Source organism: Lepisosteus platostomus, chromosome 10 (assembly GCF_059453375.1).
Source record: "Lepisosteus platostomus isolate fLepPlt1 chromosome 10, fLepPlt1.hap1, whole genome shotgun sequence".
Lineage (NCBI taxonomy): Eukaryota > Metazoa > Chordata > Actinopteri > Semionotiformes > Lepisosteidae > Lepisosteus > Lepisosteus platostomus.
Genome location: NC_142620.1, coordinates 45,144,548 through 45,168,701, shown reverse-complemented (window position 1 = coordinate 45,168,701; position 24,154 = coordinate 45,144,548). Strand labels below are relative to the sequence as shown.

The window sequence follows — 24,154 nt, the reverse complement described above, 5'->3', positions numbered from 1 at the left end:
TCACTTTATTTCATTTGATTACTGTCTCCAGTTTTGAGCAGATACTCATAGATAGGAAGATTTATTCTTAATCTGCAGGAGTGCACCTTTGTATAATGGTCTTTCACCAGCACAGATGCTGATGGAAGGGTGGTTAACAGGCTCTTATATAAATCTCCCTTGCTCTCTTCTGCCTTTCCCCTTACCTTTTCACTGTTTCTAGTGATCTTTCTAAAACACAGTTTAATTCTTGACAAATTCAAGTTTAAACTCCCACTCCATTACAAACTTTTTTTAACTCAGTGTTGGAGAACTGCGGACATCTATCAGTGAAAACTTCTTTAGGAACTCCATGCCAAGTGAGAGTTCATACTGATGATAACAGCTTTACTTGAAGTTGTTCAGAATGAATAATCTGTAAATACAGTGTATGCTTTTTAGCTGCAATCCAACAAGTCTATACCTACTTTATGGTAGGATATTTCTGTCACGTCCTGAGGACACTGGCTGTTCTTGTTGTCTAGATTTGTAGGCGAGGAGCAAATCACATATTACAGTCATTTGTTGATTCTTGACCAGTACATGATTTCTCTAGCCTTTCTTCAAGACTTTTCCACTCTTGGGAAAATGTCTTTCATTTATGCTTTTTTAGTTTTTCCTCCCACATTCCCTTCATGTATGTTTTCTGAAGAAACACTTGTGTGTGCTTGTGTTTCCTTGTGCCACATAAAACTGAAAAAAGCAAAGGTCTCAAATAAAAACAAAAATGTTTGTTGGTGAGAAATGTTACATTGTGACAGCTCCCCACAATCCAGTTGTCACTCTATTTTATAGATACATCAGAGACACACAGCCTGGAAACAGTGCTTTAAACTCTTCTTTCTACAAAACTGGGGCAAAGGGTCAAAGAACATACTCTGATAACAGTCAAAGAGATACAATAAAATTACATATACATATCATGTGTATGTACAAATTATGAATGTTATTGTTTCCTATCTGCCATATTCAGATGGAAAACCAAAACCAAATGGAGGTGTCTATTTGAAAATACACCTTTTGTACATAACACATAGAAATACTTCACCCCTGGTTACTAAATATATATTTTTTTACAATGCTAAACAGTTTTGTTTATGTACTCTACTAGGTATTTGAAATTGAATCAGATAGCATTATTTTGAAGAGATCTACAGAATAGTAGAAAAATGTTCTAAGAATTCTTAGTCAGGTATCTGGAGTTCTAATAAAGCCCTTTGTTGTTCTTCAGTTTTACCTTTTCACCTTTATTTCAAGGCCTTTTCTGTTTTTTCTGCTTTCTAATCAAAGTGTTTTTTTATTCTTTAAGTTCACACACTAAAGTTATCTGAGTTCACATTACAGGTCATTTTATTGTGAATACAGGATTTGCTGACTCGGATAGGATATTTAGTTTTATTGATTTGGTCATGTTATCATTACAAAAAATGCACACTCTATGATTTCCATTTAAAATTATTTTTTAGTTTATTTTTAATTCTGAATAAGAATACGTGTATTTATGAAACCAAACTGGGAACTTGTGCAAAGACATCAGCAGAATATAATACAGAAAGGATGTTATAGGAGCTAAAACAAAACAGTTTACAGAAAGATGAAAAATAAAATACTTCAGACATGGTGAAACTATAGTTCTTCACTAGGTACCACAATGTCATAGGTAGCACAATGCCACCCTAATCGAGTGGTGAGAACTATGAACAGTTAAATACAAAGCTCCTTTTAAAACTTGAAAGCCCAAATTTTACCTTGAGGAGTATGTAGATAATACATACATGAGGGCAAAGACCTTTTTATAAAGAGGATCATTCTACTTTAGTGTTCAGTGTGAGAGTGAAGATCTCAATTTCTGTAGCAATTTCTGTAGGTGGAGTCCTGAGTATACCAAAGCTATGACATCAGCAGTCAGGTGTATAGTCTCAGAGGAAGAGATCAAGAACCTGGCTGCTGCTGTGTCAGGGGAACTACTGGTGATTATCAAAGTGTCCCTGGCCAAACAGGATCAGCTGGTATAGTTAGTACTAAAAAGAGTGAATGGTTTCTTGTAAAGAGCATGCACTAGGGAAAGGTGAGGAATGAAGAGTTGAAAGAGAAAAGCTGATTGAGTTAAAGTGATTAGATTAGCGAAGATAAGGTTCATGAAAAGATCTGAGTGAGTAAAACCTTCCTTAAGAGAGGGTCCAGTGATTAGAAGAGTTAGGAGTCCTGAGTGATTCTGCCTGAGAGTGACACCACTCAAAATGTGGAAACCTTAAAGCTGGATTCAGTGTGGTATGTGTGCGCAGTGTTGTTACGTGGACAATATTAGTTCTTACTGTTGCAATAATAAGAAAATTCAGTTAATAAAACAAGAAAGCAGTGCTTCAGTAGAAAACCTAAAGCATTATCTGTTTTTTGCCTCATTGTAGAAAAGTTTCAAAGTAAAGAAAGGACTCCAATAAAGAGTTAGGTTTTGTTTTGATTCCTTTTTTGTACTTTGGGAAATTTGGCGTCCTGGCCAAATTTCCCATTGGCCCTTACCAATCATGGCCTCCTAATAATCCCAATCTATGAACTGGCTTCATTACTCTGCTCTCCTCCCCACTGATAGCTGATGTGTGGTGAGCGTTCTGGCGCACTATGGCTGCCGTCACATCATCCAGGTGGATGCTGCACATTGGTGGTGGTGGAAATGAGTCCTCATAACCTGTAAAGCGCTTTGAGTGGAGTGTCCAGAAAAGCACTATATAAGTGTAAGCAATTATTATTACTTAAAGGGATTTGTAGGTCTGTTGGGAAATAAAGTGATCTGACACAATGAATATGTCCTAGAACAAATGTAAACTTTGTTACTCACTGGCCATCTGACACTCCCATATAGTATAACCTCCCTGGCTGTCCAATAAGTAGGGCATTGTTTAAGAATTTGATGCTGTTGCAGTACTCCTAAGTATTTAATACGCCAAACTCCATCACATTAATATTAATGTCTTTGCCATCAAAGCTTGCTTTTAATCTGTGAATTAAATTACACATTTCTGGTGTACCTTTCAGATTAACAAGGATATACATCTTCATCTGTCTCTGATTTACAACCTCCAACTATGCAGCTCCTATCATCATTTCCCATGATGAACTGACGTCTGTGAGATGATAGATGAGGCAAAAGCAAATGCTATGAAAGGTTCCATTTGGATGTGTATGAATGCCATCCATGCAGTGGCTCAACTAAAATATTTAATTATGATAATGAATTCTATTTCCCCAAACCAGATCATTATACTTAATCCCTAATCCTTCAAGACAATCTCAAAGAATAAGGAAATATCTTTCAGCTCTAGATAAATTAATAAAAAATGTTTTCTACATACCTATATAGTGTATATATCTTTCTATCTGTGCTTACATACCCAGCTTGGGTGATCAATTTAGCCAGACTGAATGTTGAGGAGCACAACACTTCATTTAATTATGAAAATGAATAAGCAGAGGATGCTGTGAGATAGAGAAGGCATTCATCAAAATCTTTTACATGGGTTTCAATACAATGTCACTTTCGAGAAAACAAAAAGTGTAAAAACTATTGCAACCAGATTCAACAGATTTCTGTTTCTTATCAAACTCCTCATAATTTTCATATTGTACATGGCATATACAGTTGTAAAACTGACCTGAAATAATTTATATTCATCCTTTTAAAACTTAAAAATAAAAATAAAATAAAAATACATACGTTTACAAGCAGTGCTTTGGAATTCATAACCTTTTATTTACAGTTGTTCTGGACAACAATAGCCTTCAGGTTTAACCTATTACATTTTTACACATCAGAGATTAATACTATGTGCATGCTTTTTTTCTTGATGTCATGCATTTTTAATAAGATGCACATTTTGGCCACTCAAATTAATAGTCAATGTTTGACTAGATGCCAGTCAATTACCAAACAGTCAGAGGTGATACATGTGTGAACGTGCAGAGTTGGTGTGGACCAGACCTGGAGCAGAGGGACAGAAAGGAAACAAAAATGAGAGAAAGGAAAGGACGCCTAGTAATCTGCACACAGACATACAGTACTTCTCAAGCAGCCCTGGTTGTTTACGCCTGTTTTATGCCTGTGAATACCTGGATAATCCCATTCCCTGATTCAGAGAATGCCCAGTTCCCACAGAATAGGATTGATTGGCCAAAATGGATGTACTGTATAAAGCCTGATCTGTACAGATACTGGGGGCTGTGTCTCTATTGCAGATAGCCAGGGCAAGGGAAGGCCTTTCTATGAGACTCCAATAGAAAATAATATTTGGTTCAGGAGAAGCAGGACAAATTAAGGAATTAGTGACACACAGAGGTGCAGTGCTTGGAGAAAATATGACATTGGTGCTTCTAACATTAATGTTAATGTTAATGCTGGCCGCATTATCTTTCTTGAAAAAAACTAGGGTCCTCTGAAAGATTTCCAGATATACCCCTGCCACTGCAGTGAGTGTGCAGAGTTCTTTTATTCTTCTCATTCTGAACAGGGAACTTTGTGCTTTTTCTCACTCTGCTCTTTTTGTGCTTTTTTGTAGATTTTTTCTTCTTCTTCCTTTCTTTTTTTTTTGACTTGGTATCCCTAAACCTCCATCTAGACCAATTCAGATGGCAAAAGCCACTTACTGTGATGTGAACAGAATTAGTTTTATGTGCTGTTTTTTTTTCTACTGGGGAGGTCTGGGCTTACTGTCCGGGTGATCATGAGGGGAATTCAGACGTAAACCACTAAGGGAAAATGTGCGGCTTGTGTCTGCAGGCTTTCCTTCCTCTCTCCTTCACTTCCTTTCTGTTCCTTTGTTTCAGGTGCTGTCCTCAATAGCTAAACCACACCCCTCACATGTTGCCTCTGTTTGTGAGGTAATTAACAAGCATTGTCATTTAATGGTTCAACGATTGCTGTCAGATGTATTGTTTGTGCAAAGGGAGCAAAAATAAGTTCAAAGGAGAGGGAGAGGGAAAGAGAGAAAAAACATATACCCAGCAAAATCACTCAAGTCAACTTAAGGTCCAAGCACCTTCCTTATTCCCACTTCTGTAACTGAAGTTCAAGTTTATTTGTCATTCCAGCCATATACAAGTATACAGAGGAGCAAGGTTCTCCAGGTCTACTGTGTGAATACAGACAAGTCACTGATCAGACAATGCTATATATAATGTAGACATAGACATTTCTGACAGGGTGCAGGTACATGAAATGCAATGTGAATAGTGTAATTTACTTTACAGGTTTGAGCAAAGAATTGTGCAAAGCATACATCAGACAGTATGCCTGACATTAGGCAAAAAAGAAAGAAAAAGAAAAGTTTCCATATTTGGAGTAAGTGCAGTAGGTACCAGGAGCTTGTTGAGGAGCCTGACGGCCTGTGGAAAAAAGCTGTTACGGAGTCTGTTGGAGCTGGCCCGTATACTGCGTTACGTTTTACCAGATGGTAGGAGGGCAAAGAAGTTGCAGGAGGGGTGGGAGAGATCGTCCACAATACTGGAGGGTTTGTGTATGCAGTGCTTGTGGTAGATGTCCTGAATGGACGGAAGGGAGGCTCCAATGATGTTTCCTGCCGTATTGACAATTCATTGCAGGGACTTGCAGTCTGAGACCTTACGATTCCCAAACCAAACAATGATACAGTTTGTCAAGATGCTCACGATGGTACCTCTATAGAATGTGGATAGTATGGGGGGGAGGTTTGTCCTTCTCAGTCGCCGCAGGAAGTGGAGACGTTGTTGTGCTTTTTTAGCTAGGGAGGTGGTGTTGATGGTCCAAGTGAGGTCATCTGTGATATGCACACCAAGAATCGTAGTACTTCTTGCTGTCTCCACTGGGGAGCCATTAATGTGCCGTGGGTAGTGATCAGCGCGGGCCCTCCTGAAGTCAGTTATCATCTCTTTTGTCTAATCTATACTCAGAGCCAGATTGTTGTTTAAGCACCAATCCGCTAATTGCTCCACCTCCTCTCTGTATGGTGCCTCATCGTTGATACTAATGAGGCCCACTACCGCTGTGTGATCAGCAAACTTGATGATGTAATTTGCACTGTTTAGCAGTGCAGTCATGAGTCATCAGCGTGAACAGGAGCGGGCTGTGTGTCAGTGACACACATACACATTCGGAACCTCCTTCAGGGGAATCAGCAGCAGAACAATGTGTGGCAATGAAAGACAGCATCAACAACAGCAGAAGGCACTTAATAAACCTAAGAATTTAATGCATTTCAAATTTATAGAAATTTGGTGACAAAATACTGCAAAGAGAAAAATACATTTTGCAAAGATCACATTTTATGTGTTACCCCTTTGTTACTGTAGGGAAATAATTGTGTCTTCTATGTCAGAGTGCTATCATCACAGGCTAATGTGTAGAGAATGAAGTAAGTGGGGGGATTTTATTATATTGCCTCTGTGTAAACAATCATATTATGAAGATAACAAATGTTCTTTCTCATTTTAGGGTTCTGGATAAACCACCTGTCTGCACATGTTTGAACCAGGAGAAAGAGTTATATGAAGGTCAAGACTCTTAAAAACCCATGTGTCACACCTGTATGATTACAATATCGTAAATAACCCAGATATGATCATTCTGTTATTGTAATTCATATTATTGGTAGCACTAATGATGACAAATCCCTTCATCATCATTCATGATTAACATCTTGCTGAGTCACAGTGAGTCACTGCTTATGTACAGTAGTGTTATGGTAACAATACATGTATCTTTGAGTCCTGATAACTTTAATATCCTAATACATATGTACAAAGTGTAAATCGGAATTTTGAAAATTTTTATGACCCTAATGGCTTTCCATATTTTTAGTTTATTTTAAATAACTGATAGTGGAGTTAATTTAAGAATACTGTCCACTAATGGTTGTATCTGAGAATTTTAAATAGTGAAAATTGTACTTCTTGTGTCGTATACATTTTAAAAAATCTACGTATTTATATGAATCGTTTTCATAATAGCAGATATTTGTGTTCCTTATGTTTATGTCATTATGATCTTTATATTATGATTATCAAATAAACTATTTTTATTCTACTTTTAAACTATTTGAAGAAGTAAAAAAATCCCATTTTCTCATTGATTTTTTTTTAGTTTTCATTTGGAAAAAAAAATATTTCTGAAAACATCTCTGTGTATTGTTTCCAAATGTCATCTTAATTTTGTTTACTTTAGGTTACCATTCGCCTAAGTGATTCTGCACATTACAATTTGAGGCCTAATTTATCCATTTACTGCAAAATGCCTCAGATAATGCCTCATCATCTTTTTGTGTTTTTGCAGATTTGTTCTCTTTATCACTGTGAGGAGACTATGCAGTTGAGTTGACCCTAGGATACCTGTAGGAAGCAGACATTTTATCTCTTGTGTGAACCAAGAGTGTGACCTCCAAATGCAGGAGCTGCTTCTGCTTTGTATCCGACTATGCCACCTAGCAATTATAAAAGGGGTGTGGACCTTTTCCCCCACAACAAGACCTTTTTTTATCTTCCAGAACCATCAGTGCAACCACAGACCAGGCAAGACAGTCAACCGACATAATATCAAAGGGATTCATGGCAAATGTCACAGTGATTCACTGTTTATGTGAAGACTATTATGATTATGTGAAGAATATTATCCAACATAATATTCCATTTTATTACAGTCTATCAATCTACCCAATCACACTAAATTATATAACACCACCCAACTATCCAGAGTCTGTTTCTACCTGGATGGATGTGGCCTTAAACATCTTGCATTATCTTGGAAAGTATAGACAGGAGAGGCCTGGGTTAGGGTTTGAATTGAAACTTTGGAATCAAGTCTGAACCTTCAGGCTTTTATATGTCTTATAAAAAATCTACCTTTGAAAGAAATATCCAAAACAAAAACAAAAAGAAAATTTAAGCACACATAGCATGGCAAAATATTTCCCAGACTTCTCCAATATAGTATGTCTACTACCTTGAATACACATTTGAGACTTATTGAACAAATCTAAAAACATATGCAAAAGTGTTTATAAAAACATGACCTTGTTTTCTTCATGTCCAAAAAGAATGAAAGAAATAAAAAAGCCATTATTATTGCTACTGCTGGCCTAGAGGAAGTGTTAGAGAGGCTATTTCTTTGAAAGAAATATCCAAAACAAAAACAAAAAGAAAATTTAAGCACACATAGCATGGCAAAATATTTCCCAGACTTCTCCAATATAGTATGTCTACTACCTTGAATACACATTTGAGACTTATTGAACAAATATAAAAACGTATGCAAAAGTGTTTATAAAAACATGACCTTGTTTTCTTCATGTCCAAAAAGAATGAAAGAAATAAAAAAGCCATTATTATTGCTACTGCTGGCCTAGAGGAAGTGTTAGAGAGGCTATTTCTTTGAAAGAAATATCCAAAACAAAAACAAAAAGAAAATTTAAGCACACATAGCATGGCAAAATATTTCCCAGACTTCTCCAATATAGTATGTCTACTACCTTGAATACACATTTGAGACTTATTGAACAAATATAGAAACGTATGCAAAAGTGTTTATAAAAACATGACCTTGTTTTCTTCATGTCCAAAAAGAATGAAAGAAATAAAAAAGCCATTATTATTGCTACTGCTGGCCTAGAGGAAGTGTTAGAGAGGCTATTTATAGTGTTACTGTATAGTGTTTAGGCTATAGAAAAGGCTCCTTGCTAGCCTTCGGGTGTGTAATTTTACAATTACTAAGAAACAATGTGCATGTCACCCCTCCCCCACCCTGTGCAAAGCCCACATTTTAAAAAACCCTGGCTTAAATGTAGGTTTAACTGATGCATAGTTATATGCTTTTATAACTTCATAGAATAATGAGTTTATTTTTAATTTCATGGATGACAGCACTGGATTGATAAATGGATAAAATAACTGGTTTTTCAGAATGGTGTGTACACTGACAGGCTAATAACTGAATATTTTTAGTCTTGAAAAGAAAATTGTACAGAGGAACTTGATTCAAGTACTCAGAATCAACAAAGCCATTGTTAATATCTACCCATTGGACAGCTTCAAAATAGACAGTAAAACATGAACCAGGCGAAATTAGTGAAAACTACGCTGAAGTGCATTTAAAGCTGAAAACAGGAGACACGTTTTTCTGTACAAACATCAGCAGGAGTCTTGGACATGCTACTCATCCAGCTAAATTTTCTAACATTTTGAGAAATTAAAATTCTTGACAAGAGATATTTCTAAGAGAAATATTTCTCTGAACATAGTAAAATATACAGCATTTGGATTTGGAGTATTTTACGTCTTCAGAAATGCTGTAATTTATATACCAATCAGATAACTGATTTCTAGGCTTGTTATCAGCTGTATAATCTTTTTATATCCTTATTTCTTCTTTCGAGATGTAATGCAAATTAAAATAATGGAAAAAACAGTGACTTATCTTGTGTGAGCTTTTGTAATTAACATCTGATGGTGATAATAATATTTAAAGCATTTTAATATAGCTGTTTTGTCTTTAGTATTCTGTTATACATAGTCACCTTGATTTTTTGGTATTGGAGGTTTAGATTGAATTGAATTGAAAATTTCTGATCAGCACAATCCTTTTAGATCATTGTTGTTTTTTTGCAATGTTCTTTTCATACTGTTGACAAGAGATGGCTTATTGTTACTTAGTGTGCTAAATATACAAGCACGCTTACATGATCATTAGTAAGATTTGCACATTTCAAGCTGGGTTAATGATGTTCAGTTTATAAGCTAGGCAATTAGATAGGATTGAGAGTTCAACAAGATTCCTGTGCCTTTTTCAAGCATATTACCTGTAGTCTTTAGAATGAAAACTCCTACACTGAAATAATAAATGACTTAGTGAATTGAATATCGCAATAAAAAGTATACATGAGCAGGTAGTAATGACAACTCAGAGAGTTACTAACTCCATAGCTAACTAATGTGACACAAAAAAGCAACAATAATTATAGTTTAAACAAATACAGTGAGAGGGTTTTGAGAAACCTTGAATAATAATAAAGCTACCCAACTGACAGTTAAGCCTTTGACATACAGTGATCAGAAGTATAAAAACACCTGATAACAATTTAGTGTATTCATTTTAATAATTTTCAATTGTCATACAGGTCTACCTAAAGGTTTTAATGCAAGAAGGTCATAGAAAATTATAGTAGCTTGCTTCCGACAATAACTTTGCAATTTAGCTTATATGTTGCAAGAGAGCAGTGCAACATTTAACTTAAGTCAAAACAGGTTATAGGTATATAGTGTAGAGAGGCATACACAAAGCACTGACAGAACTGTTTGATAAATCCTAGATAAAAGAGTGATTGTTTTTTCCATTAAAAACTCATAGGTGATCAAAAACAACGAGGAAGAATGTGACCATTTTACATGAGGAAAAACAGAACTTTGTGAAATGCTCAAGTGCTAAATTCAATAAGAAGTTAAATGTTTGTTTTTTTATTTTAAGCTAGTTTTAAGTCCAAGGAGCTCAAGAATCGACCTTGCATTATTGTAGCCTTACTCACTTCCCTACAAATAATTAAAATAAGAGGATTATAGATGAAAATCCCAGTAATTAATTCCTCAGGGCTAGAAACTGAATGCTTAAATAGACATAGACCTATCTACTGTGACTTTTCTCAGGCTGTCAGCATCTGTCCAGCTGTATGTCTGAATCTGCATTTTTTTTGGGGCTGAGATGAATGCAATGACAAAGGCTTTTCATTTCTTGACCTTCTACATTCATTTTCTTCACCTGTCAGTCACCTGGTCATATATTGTCAGTACAAAATCGGATATCTGAACTTGAGTGTTTTAGAAAAACTTATGCTGGGCTCTGGTTAATTTCATTCTGATAACAGGAAAACGGAATTGGACTTCCAGTGTGGACTGATTGATTCTGCTCCTGTTTTCTTTCTTTCTCAAAAAGAGTGCCTTATCTCCTCTTTGAAGATATGAATCAGAGCTCATCCTCGAACTGTGATGTTACCACATACTTTAACTTTTGCGGATATATGAGGATAATAATGATAGTTCCAGGCTTGGGTTTAAATGTCTTCATCTTCATCTCGACGATAGCCTGCTTGCTCAAGAAGAACAGGAAAATCAAGAAAAACGTTGCAATGTTCATCACTGGCAGCACAATATGCAACATTGTGAACATGACATCGTGGCCTATAATGATTCATTGGCGCATTGGTCGAAAATGGTTATTAAGTTCCATATTTTGTGAGATAATGGTCAGCATAAAGCAAATCTCCAGCACGGTCTCTTTTCATTATGTGTTCAGCATTTCATTCTCCATTTATCTCACCATTGTATTTGGATACAACAGAATCGTTGACCACAATATGTTTCTGGCCTTTGAGCTAATTTTCCCATTTGTCCCAGTGGTCATTAAGGAGCTATCTGAGCACTTTCTTCATCTCAAAAATCCGCATTATGATGCTTCCAACAGAACCTGTTTCACCATCATCAATGACAGACCAATGATGGTGCTAATGCTCATAAAGATTGTTGGCTTTTTACCTCTGACAATGTACTTTTATGCCCACATTTTGCATACAGTCTTTAGGAGTGCACAACAAATGCACAGGAGCCAGAAGGCTAACAAAAAACTAGCCACAGTATTTTCTGCCATTTCTCTGATCACATTTGCTGCACACACTCCAGGTAAGAATCTTATTATTTTATTAGGATTATAGAAGTAATTGCTATGCTTCATTCCTGAAGGGTAAAGCTAATGAAATTTGTGTTATACCTGCAACTAGTTTGCCTGCAGCCAGATCCCATCCCATTATCAAAGCCACAGCAAATCTGCTGCAACACCGAGACAGTTGTTTGTGAAGCTATAAAATAGCATTAATCTCATTGATTATATGTTCTGCAGCTGTTTGCCATTTTCTTCCTTTCTGTACGGTTACTACAGATACTAATATTATAACAAGATGTTGTTCCTTGACTAAAAGGACATTGTGTTTCTACCAGAAGTACATTATCTTACATCAATATAAGGTATTTCTCTACAATAGTATCAATAGCATCTAATGATATATACTGATGGAAAAAAGAAACACAACATTTTCTGGAATGAGAATACTATAGTCGAAGCTTACGTACTTTCACAAAAAGTTGTCAATTTGTTTTAAGCCCTCTGACCAGCAATACAGTTTGTGCAATGCCTGATCAGGTCACCTTTAAAAAGGTCTTAATTCAAAGCTTAGGTCACTGCAAGAAAAAGGCCACACTTAGTCAGTTTTCTGTGCATTCCATAATGCCTCAAATGTCACCAGAAGCAAGGGAGAGGGCCATTGGCATGCTGCAGGCATGTCATGTGCCAGCGATGTCAGACACTATGGAGTAAGCCACTCCACTGTGTCTCAGCTACAGAGAAGGTTTCAGCAGACTGGCAGGACAGATGATTGTTCAAGATCCGGTCGCCCTCAAGTGACCACACCAGAGCAGGACCGACACATCAGACTGGTCCATCTGAGAGATCGTATCTGATCTGCCACCCATACTGCTGCTGAAACTGCCAGCAGACACAATGCCCACATCAGTGACAAGACAGTGAGGATCCATGCTGCTGGCTTTAGAGCAAGACGACCTCTCAGAGGCCCTCTGCTCACACCTCCTAGACGTCACACCTGACAGGCTTGAGCCAGACAGAGGCTGTGATGGACTCGTCAGCAGTGGCATCAGGTCCTCTTCATGGATGAGTCACTCTTCAGCCTGTTCCACGAAGACAGGAGGGCCAGAGTGTGGAGGAGGAGGTGTTGCGTTTATTTTTCCATCAGTATAGATGCTTGTTTGTAAAAATTGTTATAAAATGGTTTGGTTATAAAACCAAGATATTCTGTCACTATAAAACAAATTGTCGTTTAAGACATTATTACGACCCCAAGTGTCTAGGGGAAAAGGGGTGTAACATTTAGGATAATTCTTTTGGAAGCAGGGGGGGTTTTGGTGAGGGACTAGAAAGCGTGATAACAAGAGTAAGGAACTAGAGTGGTGCCAAAGGAAAGAAAATAACAAACAAAAATGGAGCTGGCTAGGACAGTGAGGGAAAGCTAATCTGACTATAAAAGAAAGCGTCTTCAACACCCTAGCTAACCTGCACTGACTACCCAAAACCATACAAGACAAACGGCACTCACCCGTACTAAACTAGAGTACTAATACAAAATCAACTAAGTGTGTAAGTGTACCCAACAACCTAAACTAACCTTATATACAAAAACACAAGTGAACCAGGAAGACAAATAAGGGAAAACAAGAGTAATAAACAGGAGCAGGTTACAAAAGAACACAAAAGTTGAACATGTAACACTGGGGCAAGGTAATGGCAAAACAAGGATGAACACACAAACAAACGAAAGTACAAAGAAACTAACAAAAAAAAACAACAAAACAACAAAGCTGAAGCAATACGAAAATACACACACACAAAGCAAAACAAACCAACAAACGAAGCCGAAGCAATAACCAGAAGCGAAGCGAAGCAATAACCAAAACCAAACGGGACTGAAGTCAAACAAAAGGCCTCTCCTTGCTGAAAACCTCCATGTTATATAGTGAATAAAATGTGTTCTGATTGGCTGAGGGCTGATTGATGATGACATCATATTGAAACAGTGGTGTGATGGTTGGCCAATGGGGAAGGGAGAACAATCAAGGGTCAGCAGTGTGGACATAACAGAAAAAAACACACACAGAACACACACTGGGACGTAACAGACATTTTCATTGAAATTGTTTAAATTATCTACAGCTACATGCAGATGCGAGGTACTGTACCAATCCTTTTAATTTTGCTTAAACTCTGTTATTTACTGTTACTTATTGGTTATCATCAAAGAGTTTTATCTCATATACCAGTTGGTTTTATCAAAATTATGCTTTCCTTTTGCCTTTTCTCATTATTTCAGGGGGAATTCTGTCCCTTGTTGCAGAACATAACATTTGCTTTGAAACTGCTACCGAATTCCTCTTTGATCTGCCACTCTTTACCAGCCCAATCATACTGTTTTGCATGAACAAAGAGCTGAGAACTCAGTGCTTTAAATTCCTGAAGAGGACGTCCATTGCCTTGGCCGAAAGAAATGAATTAACTAATACCGTTGCTGGACAGCACGAGAATTATGCCAGAGGTCTTGGAGATAAAACAAACATAAGTGGACAATGAAAAAATCTTTTAAAAAATCCAGCCATCTTCGAACTGATTCATCCAATAGAATGTAGAACAAGAACCAAGACAGGATACAACCTGGACAAACTGCCAGTCCATCACAGGACACACACGCAGAGACACAAACACCCATAAACCAATTAACTTACCAGTATGGCTTTGGACTGTGGGAGGAAACCCACACAAACATGGGGAGAACTCCACGCAGGTGTTCCATCTGGATCCAGAGCCCCAGAATTGCAAGCAGCAATGCTAACCACCTTACAACTTTGCCACCCTTTATAAAAATCATAGAAGGAATTTCTCTCAGGCTAAAACTTTGTCTTGATATTGAACAAAACATGACACACTTGGCAGAAGGTTTTGAAATATTCGCAACTTATTCCCATTCTATTTTTCTACCACTTTTGCCTTCATCTGAGATTGTAATGGTACAGAAGTTATGAAATAAATTATAAACAAGCTGTCCATTCTACTGGTCTTTTTTTAATAGTATTAAGCTATATAGATTGTTAAAGCCAAGGAAAGTGATTGAATTATGTCTCATGTGCCTCTAATCCTCCACTCAGACTTTATTGAGACCATTCATTTGGTTGGGGATTCAAATCAATCAGCTGAACCCCTGAGTCTTATGCATCTCCAAATACAATATTTTGGCAAATTAGTTTGTATTTTGGTTGCAAGTGAGCATTTACCTTGAACCATGAAATCAAAATGGTTAATTTGCACAAACCTTTGAGAATAGTAAAATAGTATAAACCTTTTTTGAATGGTGTTACTGTCTGCATTATTGTCACTGTTAGATTGAATGTGTTACCTCAAAAAACAAAATGACACCATTGGCATATTATTACATTTCTCGTGAATTCAGTGAGACCATGGATATAGTCTCTGAGGAACAGTTACAGCTCTCATGATATGTAAGTTGTAATACTTAACCCCGTTTTTAGAGGTTGGTCTTGTGGTGAAAACTAGGAAGGAACTCACCAGAGGCAGAAGGACTGACCAAGTGATTGTGGAACCAACTAGCAGCACATTTTGACCCAACACCTGGTTCTTTCTACCAAGAAGCTCAAGACTACCTGAAAATGCACATACCAGCATGACCTACATCCACATCAGCAAAGGGATGCTTACCTGCACACAAAATAAATATTGTCAATTGGCCATTTCAATCTGCAGACCTCAATCCAATTGAACATTTGTGATTTGAACTCAAGATGGCAGGTGACCAATGGAAATCAAAGGTTCTGAAGCAAATAGTCATTGAGAAATGTTCAAAAAGTTCCTCTCTGAATTTTCAGAAGCTCATATCACACTATGGGAGGCATCTAGTCAGTGTAATCCCTTCCAGAGAAGGGTTTTACACAATATTAACTACAGGGGTATGAACAGATGTGACTCTCTTATTTTCTGGCCTTTAATTATTAAAAATATGACTGGCTTTGTGCTAATCTATTCAGGTTACTATACAATATTTATAAAACTTGTTAAGTGAGAAACATTATCCAATATTAAAATATTTTTATTGTTGTTATTGTTCCATCAGGAGTATGACTAAATCTTTAGGGCGCTATATTTGTATGAATTAATACATGTTACTGCGAAAACATACAGGGCTCAATTCAATAATGATGCATACACAGTTTTTCAAATATAAGGTTATTATTATTTTTTGATTGACTCTTGGGGGTACTCAGTTGACACAAATACAAGTTAAGACACCATGGCCAGATTTTGATAAATATATTAATGCCTAACAGTCTGCTTGATAACTATAACAGCCGCAGGATTGCATTCTCTTGATACTGATCTGCCATCTGTTTAATTTTAAATGCCGAGCACTAATAGTGGTGATTGGCTGTCAGGGTGGCTGCAGGCTTCCCAGCTTAGTCTCTGGTTCCAGAGGTGCTCATTTCTCCTCCTGAAGCCATATGCTTCTGGTTTCAAAAACAGGACAAACTAGATGCCCTTTTTGTTTTATTGTGAAGGTACACAGTCCAAATTTAATCACAAAGCTTTGATGTAAGTTATTTCAAGAATGTTTCTTGTCCTTTTTCACTTAATTAAAAGAAAACCTGATGGTTATCAGACTACAGCAGTGCAGGGCAAAGCAATCAATATTTTATTGAAGCTTTGTGTAATAAATGAGGTTCATGACAATGTCAGATTCCTCTAATTGGATGTATAGTTTTTGCTCAAAGTCAACTACGATTACCCACTCAATTCCCTTTCCTGATCTACATCATGGTTCAGTTAATGTGGCTACCTGTTACATCAGGCACCTCAATGGCGTAGTGTGTAGAGTTATAAAGATAAGATATTTTGAGTCTGATTGCCAAGGATGTACTGTATATACCCTCATAGGACTCCACAAGCTTTGTCTTCATAAAATATGGCTCTTCAGTCCTTAGTAAACAGGGGCATGTTTCTATTTTTGAAGCAGCACCTATAAATTTTATATACAGTGCCTTGCAAAAGAATTCATATCCTTCCCTACGGTGCTCCATTTTGAGGTATCACAAAATGATGCAGACAGATTTTATTTAAATTGATATTTCATTCAAAACCCGAATACCCAGACTGAGATAAGTTACAGTAAAAGTCAGAAAAATCTAAAGCCAAAAAACTTAAATTGATTGATTGATTGGTTGGTTGGTCGGTGGAAGTTACAACTAGAAGTCTTTTTCGTCTCCACCAACATCGGCTCACAGTCCAAAAAAACTCTACCAGCTTATGGCCACTAAGAGATCTCTTATGGCCACTATTTTTCAAGATGTTCCATAGATTCTTCACATATTTTGAGTCAGGAATTTGACTGGGCTACTCCAAGACATTCATTTTCCTCTTGTTGAGCCACATCGGGGTAACTTTGGCCTTGTGATTTGAATTCAGCTTTTTCCTTCTAAAAGGTGAATTTTTAAGTGTTTCCCAGACTGAAACAGGTTTTCCCCCAGTATTTGCCTGTACTTTGTTTATTTTCATTTTTCCATGAATCCTAACAAGCTTTCCAGTACCTGCTGAGGAGAAGAATGCCCATTGCAAGATGCTGCGACCACTATACTTCACTGTGGGGATGGTGGTGACGGGGTGATATATACCATCAGATGAAACACTTCCCATTTAGACCAAAAAGTTCCAGCTTTGACTTTGCCGTGTGTCTGCAGTATAACTTAAATGCTTTGTTGTAAAGTTCATTCAGGATTTGAAATGAATTTCCCACTCTGCCATAGGCAGGCCTGCTTTGTGGAATGACTGCTGTTTTGTTGCCCCCAGCTACTGTACATTTTCTCTCATCTCAGCCATTGAACACTATCAACACCGTGTCAACACCTACATATCAACACAAACTCCTCACTATGGCATCCCAAACCACCTCCCCTTTGGAGGGACAGCCTGATCTTGGCAGTGCCTGGGTTCCATTCACTTCTTGATAATTGACTTACTTAACTGCTGAAAGAGATGTTAAGAGTCTTTGAAACATTTTGATTCCCTTCTCCTGATTTGTGCCTATATATACCTTTATTTTTGAGTTGTGTTGAAGGCTCCGTTATTACTGCATACAGAGAGAGGTCACTCAACTAATTCTGTGGCTTGTTATGATAAGTTGTATGTAACAGATATATTTTGGTTTTCACAGCAAAGGTCAATCCTGACTTTTCCAATTTTATTTCCATTTATTTTTGTTCCTTGATTTAACATATTGTTAATTACTGCTTCCAAAGTCTCAGGACTGCAAGCTTTAAAGCAACAGAATGTAAAAAGGGTGCAAAGATCTAAATACAGTATGTTTGCATTGCACTATAGGCAGAAGATACCTAAGAAATATCCCTGCTATGACACACAAAACTTTCTTTGTGGTATATTTTGATATTTCTACCAGTTGTCACTCAAAGCATACAAAGTTAATTAATACAAATATTAATGCAACACTACATTTTTTCTCTTCATTTCTCTTTTCTCTCTGTTGTAACCTTTAATGTGTACTGCATTAATGTGTGGTATGTTTTTCTCAGATTTGTTGGGTTTTGTTTGTAAGTACTTGGAGAAAAAAAATTGCAATCAGTTTTCTGTCCCACTCAGTTAATGTTCCTGCATGGTAAATATGAGAACTGGGTTCCTCATATTTTTGTGACTGCGTCTGTATACGAGTTATTTGAGTATATGTGTATGCTTCTGCTTTTCTTTAGAAGTAAACTGAATAATCAAAGTCAGGAACAGCAATATGAAAGTAGATGTTCCACATATGAAATTCTTAAACATGTTGAGCCCATCGTTTATATCCTTGATAAATAATTAATAAATAATTAATAATTCACAGATGCTAGTTATTTGCAGATAGGGTGATTTATTGAAGGCTTTTAATTAACTTGCAAATTAATAGGATTCTTTAAGAGGGAAGTAGGGTAAAAGTATCCACACCAAAACTTAACATACAAAAGATTGTGCCAAAATAATGATGAATCCTCTTAAACTGACACGTAAAAAACATTGTTGAGCATTCATTTGAATATATATATATCAAGATATTTAGGAATGGCTTGTTTTCAAAGAGTTCTGACTTTGCAGTATGACTATATTGTAGGAAAATATGATCTTTTTTTAAAACCATTTAAAATCATACTTTGTGTAATCACGATGTTTCAGTTTTGACTTGCAGAAGTCATTCTCTGTGGAACCTTTCAGTATCAGTAATCATTACTCAAGCCATTTTTGTGGGGCATTAAAAATTGTCCTTGAGGCCACTCAAAAAGAGACATCTGCACATACCTTGTACAATAGCTGCTTCTACTCTGTAATTGCTTTTCAACAACAAAATTGTCGTTTTGGGCATTGATCATGAGCAATGCCACCTGCTTCCTCTAATTAAGCAATGAATCTTACAACTGAAAAAATTTCAATGAAAAAAATGCTGCAGTTCCTGGCAAATCCTTTCATCCTTTTTGGCAGAAGATACGAGGGAACACAAATACTGGATGAAAATGAGTTCAGCTGGAGTGGAGACAAAAAAAATTGGACATGGTCACCGAGTCTTAAATTTCCCTACAGCAGGCTATAACAATTTTTAATTTCTTAGGAGGAATCTGTAAGCCTTTTCTACTGTTATTTGGAAAGCTACTGAAATTCATTTTTTGTTTCTTGGCTCTGGGGTAATAAACTCACTTAAGGGGGTTATCGCTTGTGAACTGTCCACTGCCAAAAAAATGCACAAGATTTTTTTTTTAAATATCTATAGCTCCCAATAAAGTACTTCACGGTTAAAGAAAAGTGGAAAAAATACTTCTTCAGGCATGTTAGTTTAACTATTTTTATGCACAGGGGCCTGAAAAAGCAGAATAAAAATGATAGAGCAAGCAAAATATATTGTATAATAATGCCTCTTATATGCTATAACATGAATGATGTCAAAATATCTTTCATTGGTGAAAAACAGATGGTAATCACAACATTTTCATTACGCTCAAATCAGTTGCCTGATTAAATGGGGGGGAAACTGTGAAGTTTTGACATCTAATCAGCCCACTATGTAATATTAGGTGGAGTTTGTGTGAAAAATGTGGTGAGCTGTTTTTAATTGTGAGGTAGGATCAGTGCAAAAGGACGTCCTACTTGTAATGAAATTTTTCTTCCTTTGCTGTTTCAATAAGTAATCATTTTTATGTTAGTTTGAATGCCTGTTAGTCATTTTCAGGAGCAATAGGTGCTATATAGAGAAACAGACAGATTTCATCCAGTAAGCATGAATTATATGAAGCATAACATAACCAACTATTACAAATGAAAATGCTTTCTTTGGGCAGAGTAACACTTAAATCATTAAACAGAACCACTGAGAATTGTATTTTCCTTCTGATACTGCTCATATTATAGAAACAGATATAATATTCCTATGACTACTATGGTTTTAAATTATTAAGATTCCATTTAGTCCCATGATCCGATTTTGTGTATACATATGGCTGTCTCTAAATATTATTTTTCAATTTGAAAACATTGCATTATGTAAGTTCAATTAAGTGTGTCAATAATTCTGGTCACTATGGTATGGTCATTGAAACTAAGAAATTGTACAAATATACAAGAGGACATACAGAACTGGGCTCAATTACAAAGTGTATCACAGGAGAAATATTTGTGGAATTGTTTCCTCAACTAAATCGATCTATTTCAATATGATTTGATAAATAGCTAAATTTAAACAAGCATTACTATATTCAAAAACAAGTGATCTTCCTCAAGGCAAAACCTGTCACATTTTAACAAAATAAAGCAAAATAGTCTTACTGTATATTGTTTTTGGTATTAGGCAATGATTAAGCGTTTAGTCCTTTTTAGCTCAGCCAATTAAAATATAAAATTTACTTAACAAAGGCAAACACAAAATATTTTTAAATATTTGGTTAAACGTGGCTAAAGTGAAAATGTTTCTGTGTTAACTTGGTGCTAAAACTGTTCTACTGGGCTGTAGTTTGTGAATTGTACTGATGTGCCTGTACCTCTCTTGGGTTTCCTTTATACCCCATGAATTTGACAGACTTGCTGGCGTCTTGCACTAGCATTCAGACCCTGAACAGTTCTGCATGTTGTTGCTTTAAAGCTTGCAGTCATGATACTTTGTGGTACAAAATAATATCTGTTACCTTTACATACACAACCTAATCCACACTGGTTCATTTTTTTTTCCATTCAAAGGAAAAACAAAACAAAAAATAAAAAGCAGGCAATATGAAAGAATAATTGCATACATATTCACACCATTGTATCCAAATCTTAATTAATATAGGTGCACAAAACTACCTTAATGACCCACACAGTTAGTTGAATGGTCTCTATGTTCACAAAAACTTGTTCACATCAGAATGGCTTCAGCATTAATATTTCTGTAAGATCCCTTTGAAGGTAATTTAAAGTTAAAGGTTCAACAAAGACGAAGGAACTTTGAAACCAAATTAAAGGGTTAAGTTGTATAAACACACAGATGAGGAGAAGGAAGAGGTGTGGCACCCAGCACTGCCTAATGCAGGTCGTCCCTCCACACTGGGCCTTTCTGAAAGGAGGAAAATGGTTAGATATGCCACCATGAGACCAACAGCGACTGTAAAAGAGTTGAAAGACTTCAGCGGCTGAGATGGAAAAAATAGGTTCAATAAATAAAGTGGTCCATGTGTCACCGATATCGGGGAGTTTGCAAAAATGCATGTACGTGATACCCCAAATAAATGGCAAAGGTTTGTGTGGTCAGAAAAGAAAAAAACAGAACTTTTTGGTCTAAATGGGAACTGTTAAATCTAAAGCAAACCCAACAAAGAGCATTGAAAGTCAGCACCATCCATACACTCAAGCCTCCATACACTGGCAGCCTCAGCAGGGACTGGAAAGCTTTTTAGTACTGAAGGAAAAATGGACAGAGCAAAGTACAGGCAGATACTACAGGAAAACCTATTTCTGTCTGCTAAAGACATAAAACTGGTGTAAAAATCACCTTTCAGCAGGACAACGATCTAAAACACAAGGTCAAAGCTACACTGGAATGGGTGAAGTGAGTGTCCCTCAGAAGCCCGATTAAAGTCCTGACATAAATCTTGTTGAGAATCCTTGGAAAAACTTGAAAACCACTGATAAGCGATCCCCAAGCAACCTGAGAGAGCTTGCGTAAATCTGCCAAGAAGAATGGGCATTGCACTAAGCCAGTGTGCCAACTTGGAAGAGACCCAGGAAGACCTATTTCTGTAATTGTAGCCAAGGTGCGTCCATCAAATTTTGAGTTCACTTTTCTGAACATGTGTCAGTTTATTTTTTTAGTTTTTGCTGACAATACATACTGTATATTACCTTTAGAACCTTCACTTTGAGCATTCATGTTTTCAATAAAATATTACGTTTGAAAAATGTGTATGCATCATTTTGTGATTTCAATAAATGAAACAGCATAGGAAAGGGTCTGTATTCTTTTGCAAAGAATTGTATGAGCACATAGTATAAATATAAAGTCTCTCTACAGCATATTCAGTAAAATTCATGGCTTTGTTCATTAAAAAGAGCTTGTTTTAGCTTCTAGGGTGCAGGTAAACATACAGTCAAGGATTGATTGTTTTAATTTGCCATGCTGTATACACCTCTGGGATGCTCAGTGTGAGCACATTGCCGCTGTTTCATTGCAACATTCTTTCCAACTGGAAATGATATTGATTACACCATACACTTTAAATAATTTTCCATCTAATGTGATTAATCCTGCTTGAGTGGAGATGCAAAGACTCAAACCTGTATTGGAGACATTATGCATTAAATGAACAAATTAAATTGAATCTGTTATTCTCACAAGGAACCTCTTTAAGATATGGTCTGCTTTAGGAGAATTCAGTAAATGTGAATAATTAGAATAAACTTTAATCATTTCTTGTTATTTTATACTGGTTTTTGCAATATAAAACCATATTTGGCAGCCAAACAGTTGTTATTAGGGGTGACTTTATATACAGAATTAGATGTCTAGTCTTATCTGCTGAATTAGATTTTTTTTTTACTTTTTAATATTGTGAAAAAAACAAGAAAACTCATGCACATGCAAAACTCATGTTATATCCACAAACACTGTGGCACACTGTTTAGCATGGCTACCTCACAGCACTGGGATGCTAGGTTCAATACCTGGGGTGCTATCTGTGTGTAACTTTTATGTTCTCCCTGAGTTTGCATGAGTTACCTCCAGATGTTCTGGGTTTCCTCCTACAGTCCAAAGACATACTACTAGATTAACTGGCATCTGGAAAAAAAATGGCCTGGGTGTGAGTGTGTGCGTGTTTGTATTGGTGTCTGTCTGCTCTGTGATGGACAGGCGTCCTGTCCAGGGTGTACCCCGCCTTGTGCCCACTGCTTGCCATGATAGGCTCCGGCTCCCACACGACCCAGAATTGGATAAAGTGATTATGAATTGGATAATAATAATAATAATAATAATAATAATTGCTTACACTTATATAGCGCTTTTTCTGGACACTCCACTCAAAGCGCTTTACAGGTAATGGGGACTCCGCATATTTATAAGAAGTGTGTATTACAAATATGTAGTATGTATACATTTGAGAAGTATTCAATATCATACAGACAACTACTCAGTAGAAAATGATACTGTTTCTTTTATCAATTGTTGGTGAAATGAAAAAAACAAATAAGAAAACTTTATTATTAAATTGCATATGAGCACAAGTTCAGGTATTATTTTGTCCTCTACCATTTACTGTGTTTCCAATACTGAAATGTTTGTGGGCTATATATTTACTATAGAGAAAAGGTTTCCTAAATGTCAACATATTCCTGAATGCAATTGAATATTCTTTTTCACAGACATATTTTAATTTAAGAAAATAATGATATAGGACTTAAAGCGAGACATCTGGCTATCTCAAGTTTCCAAAACAGTCAGGTAGCATATTTACACCCCAGGCTATTTGTTTTATTATACAAAAGTGTGAGTTGACATGTACAATAAATGAAATATGAAATGCCTATCAGTTCCTGAAGGTCAACTTCATATAGAATTGCTAGCATTTCTATTTTGATAAATGCATTTAGAAACCAAAAAAAAGTTTTTAAGTATTTTTTACTGCAGGAGGTAACACCTATTAATTCATGCAGCTAATTATTCTGAATTAATCCAAATATACATTACTAAATTGTTAAAAGGATACTGTTTACAAATTGTTTTCCTCAACTACATCTTGATATAATAATGTACATACTGAAATATTTGTGGTTTAAAGAATAAGGTCATAATTTATATACCTTATTGTACTGTACATACTGTACATCATATTCAAAATGCATTATATACATAAAATAACGTGTTATTTACCACGACATATTTCTGATTATGACTATGCAATGCTATTTTTGATACATTCACTCCCATTATCTCAATTTATCTTAAAAAAA

General features: G+C 36.3%; 1 protein-coding gene across 1 annotated transcript; it reads left to right on the top strand.

Moving 5' to 3' along the window:
• The first annotated feature begins 10,985 nt into the window (after window positions 1-10,985).
• Window positions 10,986-15,260, top strand: LOC148653796 (uncharacterized). Its single transcript, XM_088597513.1, has 2 exons — window positions 10,986-11,703; window positions 15,169-15,260. Exons 1-2 carry the CDS (start codon window positions 10,986-10,988, stop codon window positions 15,258-15,260), a joined length of 810 nt encoding a protein of 269 aa, XP_088453639.1.
• The last annotated feature ends 8,894 nt before the right edge of the window (window positions 15,261-24,154 follow it).